The sequence below is a fragment of the Notothenia rossii genome, assembly GCF_949606895.1.
Source record: "Notothenia rossii genome assembly, chromosome: 8".
NCBI classification, from domain to species: Eukaryota; Metazoa; Chordata; class Actinopteri; order Perciformes; family Nototheniidae; genus Notothenia; species Notothenia rossii.
In genome coordinates, this window is record NC_136906.1 from 14706950 (window position 1) to 14718720 (window position 11771).

At 40.5% G+C, this 11771-nt stretch overlaps 1 protein-coding gene across 1 annotated transcript in view; it reads right to left on the reverse strand.

The window, feature by feature from the left end:
• Window positions 1-11771, reverse strand: part of baiap2l1b (BAR/IMD domain containing adaptor protein 2 like 1b) — a 31790-nt gene that overhangs the window by 16558 nt on the left and 3461 nt on the right. The window contains exons 4-6 of the mRNA XM_079645768.1: window positions 5500-5561; window positions 3560-3631; window positions 2787-2921 (exon numbers count right to left, since the gene is read on the reverse strand). Coding sequence (XP_079501894.1) covers window positions 2787-2921; window positions 3560-3631; window positions 5500-5561 — 269 coding nt within the window. The remainder of the gene's footprint in view (window positions 1-2786; window positions 2922-3559; window positions 3632-5499; window positions 5562-11771) is intronic.

Genomic DNA, 11771 nt, shown 5'->3' on the forward strand with positions numbered 1-11771 from the left:
ACCCTCTCTGTCTGTCAGTCTGTCTGTTGGTGTCTAAACCCTAAAACCTGGCTTCAAAGGAGCCCTATTCTGCTCCTTTTCAGGTTCGTATTTGTGTTTTTTGCCTACTGTGACATGTTTACCAGCTTTATATGTTCAAAAAGCCCTTTATTTTCCTCATACTGCCTGTGCTGCAGCACCTCTTTTCACCCTCTGTCTGAAACCAGAGCCATGTCTGCTCTGATTGGTTAGCTGGCCAGCTCTATTGTGATTGGTCAACCACTAAGAGATGTCCTGCCCCTTAGCCTATCACGTACAATGTGTTTGAGCGCTAGCCAATAGAAGCACGGGTGATACACCTTGATGTCATTCGGTTACGGAGCACACAAAGGAGTCCAATGGAGGCGTTTCAGGCAAAAACCTAAATAACACACTACAGGGGAGGGAAACCCCCCAAAAGAGAAATCAGATAAATGAGAACAAACTCATGTCTTCTTTGGAAGTTGAGGCAGACACACAACAAGGTGAAGGAGCGATATGTTGAATGGGAAAGGCCTTAATACGAAAAAGGAATGAAAAAGCATAAAGAGAAGAACACTGGAGAAAGGAGTAAGGAAGCCTTTGATTTGTAAGGAACTGTATTTTCAAATTTCATGTAAAACATGTAAAATATATTTCATCTTTTGCAACCACCTCAGTTGTTTTAACACTTCTTGATATGCAATTACATTGTTATATTTGCTGAAATCACCACCATTAGGTCTGCAACTGTAATTATCAAGTATTTATTTTCTTAAAAGATTATTAAACAATACATTGATGTTTTTTCTGACCAAAAGCAACATGAAGAAACGTTTCTCTATTTACACACTATGATATATGACACTAAGAAAAGCAGCAAATCTTAACATCTATGATAGTGACAGCTGTCTGCAGTGATCAGGGAGGCTATCACTCTTTTTCTCCTCACGGTTTATTCTTTATTCATGTGTGTCTCAGTATGTTTTATGTGTCTTATGAGGATGTCTTAACTTCCCTTGGCATCTATGAAATATCTTTCCATCTGATTTTAGCTGAAACTCAGGAGCGTTTTGCATTCCTTTGATATTAATGCTTGAAAAGGACCTTAATAATAAAGGCCGATCATGTATCTGTCGATCAGATAATTGATTTATTGACCAATCACTTCAGCTCTAGTTTATAGCATACATTAAAAGTGACAGCTCAATAATGTAAGTCAGTCTATATACCTGGGGAAAGGGATTTTTCTTTTTACTATCAAGTCCTTGTTTTATGGGATTTAATACATCAAAGTCTTTGTAGAAGGTTAAAGCTGCAATACAACTATATTGGCGATATCATTCCTCGTGTAATTGCTTTTTGGTTGTTTCTCTCTTCCTGTGGCAAGCAGCGCAGGGGTGGACCATGTTGACCACACACACACACACACACACACACACACACACACACACACACACACACACACACACACACACACACACACACACACACACACACACACACACACACACACACACACACACACACACACACACACACACACACACACACACACACACACACACACACACACACACACACACACACACACTTATGTCATCTTTAGGTGACTGTAAAGACTTAAGAATTGATTAATTGAGTAAAACAAAGACAACATCTTAGTAGCTTATTTCCAAAGCTACATATATTACACACAGACTGGGACTAAACACTTTTTTTAGTGCATCAATGCCTGTGTGCATTTGAATACAGAGAGGGCTAGATGAAAATACTTTGACAAACTTAAGTTCTAGACATTGTCAATTTGGCCTTAGTTATTTGTTTTATCATTTTCATGCCGAACGAGTAATTTCCAAGAAACCAATGAGAATATCTTGTAGAGATATTTTAGAGGAGACTTCTAATGAAATCAACTCATTGATTTGTAGATAAAATCTTGTCTGGTTTTAGTCGAGGACAGCCGTTCTATCTTTGATACGTTTGTATACAGTGGTGTATCTCCAGCAGCACTGGTCCCATTTCAACATGCTCGCTTGTTTGAATGCTTGTTGGTGCACTTGTGTGTGTTTGTGTGTGTGTGTACTTTCATCAGAGACAGTGCGGGTGAAGTGAGGTGGTGTGAGAGAGAATTGCATGCGGGTGTATTCGTGCAGCGGACAAAAGAAGCCAACAACAAACAGATCTTCTCCTGCATGGCTGCACAGAAGAACACTTGGCACATTGTCCCGAACTACTGTTACACTGCCTTGCTTCTCAGGTGTCAAGGTTTGTGAATGAGTGTGTCTGTGTAGTTATGTCTGTGTGTGTGTGTGTGTGTGTGTGTGTGTGTGTGTCTGTGTGTCTGTGTGTGTGTGTGTGTGTCTGTGTGTGTGTGTGTGTCTGTGTGTGTCTGTGTGTGTGTGTGTGTGTGTGTGTGTGTGTGTGTGTGTGTGTGTGTGTGTGTCTGTGTGTGTGTGTGTGTGTGTGTGTGTGTGTGTGTGTGTGTGTGTGTGTGTGTCTGTGTGTCTGTGTGTGTGTGTGTGTGTGTGTGTGTCTGTCAGCTTCAGGCATGATATGTCACGTGTCTGTGTGTGTGTGTGTGTGTGTGTGTGTGTGTGTGTGTGTGTGTGTGTGTGTGTGTGTGTGTGTGTGTGTGTGTGTCTGTCAGCTTCAGGCATGATATGTCACGTGTGTGTGTGTGTGTGTGTGTGTGTGTGTGTGTGTGTGTGTGTGTGTGTGTGTGTGTGTGCCTGTCAGCTTCAGGCATGATATGTCACGTGTCTGTCTGTGTGTCTCGTCTGGCTCACCTCGCTCTCCTTGTTCTCGTACTTGTTGGCGTTCTTTCCTTGACTCTTCCTCCTCAGCTTCTTGAGGTCTGACTGCGACCTCTCCAGAGAGTCCTGCTTCATCTTGTGCTCTATCTGGTACCTCTTAAACGTGGCCTGGCGCAGAGGAGAGACACATGTGAATTCAAAAACATGTATACCAATAAACCAATGTCTAAGGATTTGGTGAGAAGGTCATCTATGTTTTTGAAAGAGTACTAGACAGCAACAACTAAACAAACAGTATATACAAATACTTTATATGGTAGTCTCATTATACAAGGATTCGAAAAATTCACATGATCTATTGTTACATGAACAATAGCTTGTGTTGTTTAGGCAATGAAAAATGTAAGTCTCCTCCAATGGCGCAATAAAAGTATAAAAAAAAGACATAAAACAATGAAAACAGTGCAAGAAGAAACCGAAATAGAATAAAAATAGTGCAAGACAATAATTTAAGTAACCAATGTGCAAGAAAATGCAGACATAAGTACTAACCCTAACAGTGCAGTGGAATAAAATACTGCGAGTAATAACAAATAAATATGTGAGCTGTCAACAGACTGCTATAAACCTATGAAGGTGAAGAAGCTTCACAGGAGTTTAGCAGTCATGAGAGATATGGATCGAGAGCTGCTGCCAAGAACACTCAAACAGCCACACACACACACACACACACACACACACTCAAACAGCCACACACACACACACACACACACAGCTACACACACATACGCACAGAGACCACTCACTGTCATGTATTTGACGTCCATGTCAGTCTTTCTCTCCAGCTCGGATATTATCTCCCTGTGGAACCTCTTAAACTTCAGGCGAGGGGGAGGAGGGAGCCGAGAGGGGAAGAAGGCAAACTGTGATTAGACACTTAATGGGAGGAAGAGGTGAGATAGTTTGTCAGTTATTGCTGGAGGTTTGAGAGCCAAGTCCGAGGTTGCGCTTATGAATGAGTCAGATACAAAGCGTGGGAAAGCCCACAGACTTTTCACTTTCTCCCTTTTTTCTCGTGCTCTTCTCGTTAGTGTGAGGGTGGCAAAGCACTTCCATGCAAATTGGAAGACATTTGGCAAAACTGTTTTCTATAGCTTGTGATTCTTCAGATGTCCCACAAGATCATGTGATTTGAGAGGATGTTGGAGGAAAGTTAAGTTGCAATAGAAGTTCAGAGATAAGAAGAACTCTGGTTACCTGATTAAAAGAGACTCTGAATTCGGATTTCCTTTATTGTCATTATACATGTACAACAAAATTACAAAAAGGAATCTTCTAAGGACATAAGGACGGAAACACAAACAAAAAGCACTGAAAAGGGAGAGCTTCTTTTTCAGCTTTTTAAAAAGCAGGAAAAGTATTTTGTTTTTTTAAAACCTTAAACTACAATATGTATTTTCATATTGCTTGTATTGAACCGACTGATTTAAAGCTGGTACTTTTTTTACACGCGTTAACCTTCAAACTTGTAACACTTGAACATATTTTTTGTAAATCTTGAAAATTCCATTTAGAAAGAATGTAGCTTGACGGTTTGGAGTTTGAACTTAAAAGTTGACTCATGTGAGGCATGCCTTTTGTTTGTTTGTTTGGGAATTCTTTATAAAAGAGTTTAATAATATAAGTTGTTTGGTAAGACGGGGTTGTTTTGAAACCATTTCTTATAGAATGTGCAGAGTAATTACTTTATTGTCAGGTAAACCATCAAGGTGATATACAATTATTTGTAATAAAGGTCCATCGTGCCCACCCGCCTTGCTGAGACGCAGCGGCGCCCACATGTCCAGAATGACGTGTCGGAGACCCCATTACTGACCTCACACAGAGGACCACTGAGACCTTGTCCCCCACAACACACACCCTCATCGAAGTCTGTGAACGTTTTCTTCCATTGATTCCTCTGACCTCGAGTCGATGCTATGACTCAGAAACTGGAGTCCATTTACAAGACAACCCACTCACTGATGCTGTTTGCAACAATGTCTCAGAGGAGTGCCTCGCAACTTTCCCGCCCCAAAGTTAAGATTCAACACTTTATTTTTAATCTCTAGCGTTATTTATTCTCTCAGGCACAAAGCTTGTGCAACATTTACATTTTTTGTTTTTACTGAGGGCTTGATTAACAATGTAAAGGTTATAAATGATTGGGCTATAATGACATCATGTCTGAAAACGATTCAATCGATAAAGTAGTTGAAAATGAACTGAAGTTAATTATGAAGAAGCGATCCAGCTCAGCTCTGTTGTTAGCGTGCAACAACCTAAATAAGTCTCGACTCAATGCAGTGAATTCTAACAGCTGCAGCTGCTGTTTTTCTCGGGGCATGTTCAGACCTGCCCCCTATTCTCCGTGAGGAACGAAACAAACAGGTGCTCCTACAAACCAAACCTGTTGTTTCCCTTCCTCAACCACCCTCTTTTATTGTCCATGGAGTTACTGTAGGTGGGGAGGGAGGGGAGGCAGAGTCTCCCTAAAAAAGGTGGGAGGAGGAGAGAGAAAGCTACTAGCTGACTGTGTTATAAAACTTAAGGAGGTACTGCTTTCTGTTGTCAGGGAATACACCGAGCAACAGGCTCAAAGAGTCTGACTAATGACATTTAGGTGAGGCAATAGTTAAGGAGGAATACGATTTCAATGGAATTTTTAAGGAAGCATTTTGTGTATAAAAACATATCCAGCACTCACATTTTCTTCCAGCTCAAGATTAACCCTCCTGTGGACCTCTGAGATGTCCATCAGCACTACACCTGAAACACAGAGAGAACAAGAGAGGGAGAGAGAAAGACAGGTTATATTTACATGTCTGAAGAAAGCCAGGGCAGAGGTAATGCAATTGTTTGGCTTCCCTGAAAAGAATAAATGACGTTATCTAAAAGGTATTGTGTGGCACTGATAATAATGTGCAATGACAATGAGCACAATGCATACACTATACATACTAGGTTCAAGGTTCTTTATTAGTCATACACTACACTACACACAGACTGGAATGAATGCATCGCTGAGACATATGCATGTCAAATGCAGCCTCAAAAACCATCAACTGTCAGCAGCTACAGATTATATAAATAAGTACATGTGCCTTGACCAGAAAAGCTGGAACACCCACCGCTCTGCAAATCAACAAGAGCTCAGATGGCAGGCTGCCACGAATCCTCACCTTCTGTGGATCAATGTTGCTCAAAAAGGCAATCAAATTAGGATTATGAAACACAAACAAGTGGAAATGTGTAATTAATCTTTTTGACCTCCTTGCAGTACACATGTTCTTTGATGATTTCAAATCCTCAAAAATCCTCAAAAAAAAAGGGAATTCTCTTAATTGTTTTTCATAAAAACACAAATTCAACAATAAATAAAAAACAAGGAGAAATTATTCTCACTTTCAAAGCTCTTATTTGTTTCTCTACTGTGACATGTTTACATGTTTTAATGTTCAAAAAGGTCTTTACAACCTCTTTTCACCCTCTGTCTGAAACCACACTCTGCTCTGATTGGTTAGCTGGACGGCTCAGTTGGTCAACCGCTTAGAGATGTCCTGTCACTTAGCCTATCATTTACAATGTGTAAGAGCACTAGTCAATAGAAGCCAGTGTTACATAGTGATGTAATTATGTCACAGAGGTAACAAAAGGAGAACAATGGAGAAACTTTGGGTTGTATTTACATGTCTGACAGGTTTGTCGCCTTTGCAGACTATTTACACAAAAAACTATTACACACTACAAGAAAAGGAAAACCACAGAAAGCCTAATAGGGCCTCTTCAACACTGTTATAAGACTAGCAGTTTATTAAATGATATCAAACGACAAACCCACTTGCATCTCTACTTTGAGCCAGATGGCCTACATGCCGACTTGTATCTGTTTTTAACATATTTTCTCTGGCCTGGATAGTGGAGCTTGCAGATTGAAAATATGTGTGTGTGTGTGTCCCTTTGATAAAGAACTGTTTAACACCCTTCAGAAGTTGAACAATGTGTGGAAAAAACTATTCTGCTCACTTTTCATAGCACAGATCGACTCTATTGCGAGAAGCAATAGATGTCATTGTTTTAAACAAAGTAAAGCGGTTTTATCTCGTATGTATGAAGCAGTGAAGAATTTGTAAGACAGTGCTTTAAACAACATGTTTAATTTACATCGCTGATCAAGATATAGTTTGAATTGTATTAAAGTGTATGTTTATCTGTCAACAGGATGATGTGTTATCTTAGATATAAAAAGCAGAACGCAAATCTTCAGAATGGAAACTTGATACAGGATGTTGTGACTTTTTCCCACACTGAGCTTTTCCCATTGGAGTTATTTTCCATGCACACACAGTAAATAACACAAAAAACCTTCCTCAGCAGCCAACAAGTACAGCTGCACTGCACACAGGGGTGTTGATAGTGATGTAACCTTGAGACATTTGTTTAAAAAAAATCCACAGTACAGATACATCTGCTTACACTTTAAAGCACATAACAGCTAATGCGTCTGTAACCAATAGAAGACCTGGGAGGCATTGGCTCTGTGATTAAACAGCACTTTAATGTGAGTGGTTTCCTGTTTGTATAGGCAGTAGACCAATGATGCTAAGAGGAGCCTCCCAGAAAGGTTTTTTTTTAACAGCTATCGTTGTGCAGTGATCCTCTCTGTTCTAATTCAATAAATCAACCTGTCAATATTAAAAGATATATAGTAGTTTCATTAGAGGTGACTGCCATGCCAGATGTCCAATAGGGTGCCAGTTTGATGTATCACCGTGTCATCAGCATGTAAACACTGGCCTTCCCCGCTCTGTCTCTCCACACCTTCACTGCCCCACCTTGCCTCATAGCGAGACTGCCTCCTTCACTCAGCGCAGTTCAAACAGCTAAGCAGATAAAGGCCAACAGATCACCCCCTAAATCTGCCCTTTCACAGAGCAGGGGTAAAAAGACTGAGGGGGGGGGAGCAGTGACTGGGATAGGAAGCGAGGAAGGGAGAGAAAGCGCATTTTAGAGGTGTACAATGAGGCAGGATGAGTATACAGTTAGTATTAAAGATAAAAGATTGTTACAAGGAAAAAATATGGCAAGAAAGAGACAATACTTATGACATTAAATTAGAAAGTGAGACGAATAGGGGCATATGATTGTCCAAGTCAACCGTATGTATTAAACGAATGCTTGGTTTAAGCAAACGTGGCACTAAGATGGCCAGGCTTACTACCCAGGACTGAATGTGTGATACATCCGACCTGGAAGTCAGCTTATCTTGCAATAAGAACAACGTAATCTCCGAAACGTGAGCAGGTAAAGAGTAAAATACCTGACAGACTGGTTTATTAGTATAACGCAAAAAGTAATGAGTCATCAACTTATCACTGTGTCTGAATAATTAAATCAATATGTGTCGAGTTGCTAATACGTGTTAACGTCACAGGGATCAACGTGTTTTTCCCAGTAGTTCACTTTCATGTGTTTATTGTTGTTGTTGCCGTCTGTACAAAACGTTACCAAGCAACAGGTGTTTCTCCATCGAGCAAGGTGTGAGGGCAAAAGTGTGTCACAATGTGGATTACACCAGTACAGTCCACCGCCATTAGCTAACAAAACCAAACTGAGATAAACCCACACAATACAGACGGGCTGCCTACAGAGCAGAGCACACAGGCTGTACACTGGAGCTGTTTTACACTCGCTATGACTGGAGGGACAGCTGTTTCTCACACACAAAAGATAGCAACTGACAATTTAGCAGCTTGACTGAAAAGTCACTTACTTTAAGTGTAACTTTTTGCTCTTATATTAGGATTGATGAGCCATAAAGTTTGAAAATGTGAAATTGTACGGAGGTAAATGATGCAAGGAGATCATCAGAAACCATTATTATAGGTGCTCTGTTTCTACACATACTGTAGGTAGGCAGCAGAACACCTACAGTAAATGTGTGCATGTCCTTATTGTAATGTAGTTCATGTCACAGTGTCAGTGATTGCTGTTTGAATACCACTTACCGATTCAAATCAGTTTTACCCTGCCTCTAGTGAAGGCGTAAATAATGCAGGAGAACATGCAATGTTCTGTCACGTCTTCATATAGGACAGCAATAGATAACATAAATCTGTCTGTGGGTGTGTTTAACAGAGAGACTCGACCTTCTCAGTAGGAATATAAACAGTTAGTATGTTGATTGCAACAGATGAAACATGTATATTTTCAATGTTGATGGCGCAGTACAATGTAGATTAAATAAAGTAAAATAAAGAAAGTCCGACAGTGAAATAAACTGTGAATAAATAGCCCTTACTTTGAGTTAATATTGTTAACAATATTTTGCTGGTAGCATGCAAATGATCAACAATTCCTACACTGTTTTTGAATTTCGCCAAAATAATCCTGGCATGGGAGGGAACCATCTGACACATCATGCAAACATGTTTGGATTATGTAAAGTGGGCCTAATGCCATTTGAGCAGGCAAGGACCTTCAAAGGACAGTGTGTGTGTGTGTGTGTGTGTGTGTGTGTGTGTGTGTGTGTGTGTGTGTGTGTGTGTGTGTGTGTGTGTGTGTGTGTGTGTGTGTGTGTGTGTGTGTGTGTGTGTGTGTGTGTGTGTGTGTGTGTGTGTGTGTGTGTGTGTGTGTGTGTGTGTGTGTGTGTGTGTTTCTGTGGGGGTGTCTATTCAAGCATCTGCAAACCCTTGCTGCTGAAAAAAGGCCAGGATTGGATAGGATTCAACTCCCTGTGGACTAACTAAATGCTGCACGGTCAGGGTGTCTCACAGGCTTTTAGACGCAGTTACAGGGTCCTTGTCATATTTCTCTGAGGAGGCTAACAACATATTCAGCATCACTCAGTTTCACCTCAGATACAGTTAGAAGGATATAGAGAGAATACAGCAAACATCCTGGTGCTTCAGATCTTAAGCCATTCGCCATGTTTGACCAGAGAAGGAAACAAGTCAGAGGCCTGAGAGCTTGAATGAAAGAGCTGTTGACATTTGAACTCTTGGCAGAGGAGGAAGAGGAGGAGGAGGGAGACTAAGGGAATTGCAGGAAGAAGGTAGGAGGGTGAGGTGCTCCGGTCCTCCAATGCCTCTCAAGAGTATCTGGTTTCTGGTTGGCTTTGCGTCACTGCAGCTCAGGTTTCTGACGGGGCTGCTTCACTACATCCACGAACAAACTCAGAAACAAGATACAATTTATTCTTTATGAAACACCTATTGTTTATAGCAGGAAATTCAGCTTAGTTATCATTCCCATTTTTGTCTTGAAACCCACACCGTGGCACAGGTCTTACATCCTGGCTTGTTATGTGATGACAAACTCCGGTTATACAGTAATGCATTACAGGCCTGCTTGATTAGATGAGAGGACCGTCTCTACATAATCCTCCACAATGACTAAGACTAAACTAAATCTGTCATGGGACCAGTGTGCGTCTCTGATGCAGGGATTAACGTGTGTTGTGTATCCACAGGTCAGAGGTGAGCCTGACATCATCGCTAATGGCATAAAAACTGTTTTGTAATGCTAACAGTGTGCCTACGTCACCCCCACTGTTAATATTTTATAGTTTTTATTATCAGATAAAGTCAAATGAATAGTATAATGTTTTTATTTTGAATTTAAGTTGATTCTTTTATAACGTAGGTGGTCTGTGATAATAATCAGGAGTTTGTTTGTTTCCCTATCTTCATTTCCTGTTCACTTCCTATTACAGGAAGCATTATCCAAGCTTTACTCGCCACCAAAGGACTTGATTTACTGAAAAATGCTCCAAACAATGTCCTCTTGCAGTAGGAACCAACAACAACGTTTGAAAACATGGGAGTAGTTAATACAGATTAAGCCATTTGGGGTAAAACATCCATTAAAAAGTAGCAATGTTTCATGACATCCCGATTTATTTTTCAGAGACTTAAAGCAAAAGTGCTTCACCTGCACACTGAGTATATGTAATTACGTGCAGATGACATACCAACGTGTTTCTGTCATGTCATTATGTTAACAACTAGCATATGTCAGACTGCAATTTGGGGACGTTACAGACTATACTGAGTTACAGTAGACACAAAGAGTCACTCCTACAGATTACGCAAAATGTCTTCAGAGATTTGTTTGAGTGTGCAACATAAACCAACATGTCAACCTTAGGAAACACCTGCATATCTAGGAAGATACCTCTCCTGCAGCATAAATCACTAATTTATTCAGTTGTCCATGCGCACCTATTCTGCAAACACTCTTGTCTTAGCAACAAAAACAATGACTGTTTCAAACATGCTGAACAGATGGAGGGGTAGAAAGCTGAGATGTGGATTCATATTCAGACTGTTATGCACAATAAAAAGGATCACCAATAGAATCCATTGAAGCTAAAATGAATTAAATCTGGCAAGCCACAGTTCTTTATTAGGATTAAAAAAAAAAAAGAACTGTTATCCTTTTGGTCTACAGGGGATGGATGTTTCATTTTTGGGGCAGAGGATCCCTTTAAGAGTGCCGGGAAACCGACACCAAAACAACACCAGGTGGCACTGCCTATTGTGAAGCTGAATTGAATTAGCAGTTTAGCTGTGAATCATCAGGGGAGCTGAGAGACACACAATGGTTATATCAAAGTGTGCCACTGGTGACAAACAGTTAGGAAGCCAGACATCTTTGGACTACAAATGAGCTGTTGGGAACTGAAGCCTGGGGAGTTGGTTGGAAACAAACAGAGAACCAAACAAAGTCACGGTGCGTTTGTAAGCTTACCACAAAGACATTAAATCACAAGCATCATGCTGCGATAATCAAAGAATAACGGCTGCTGAGAGTAAGCCCCGCGCCTTGTGGCTTGTCGATGTCAATACTAATTAAAAAAAAGGTACAACAAGAAATAATTTCATAAGGATTCAGCAGCAAATGACTTGGAAAGCTGCACCACAAACAAATCCAGCTACATCAGGTTGGTTTTTGATAATTTCTAGATTGTATTTAATA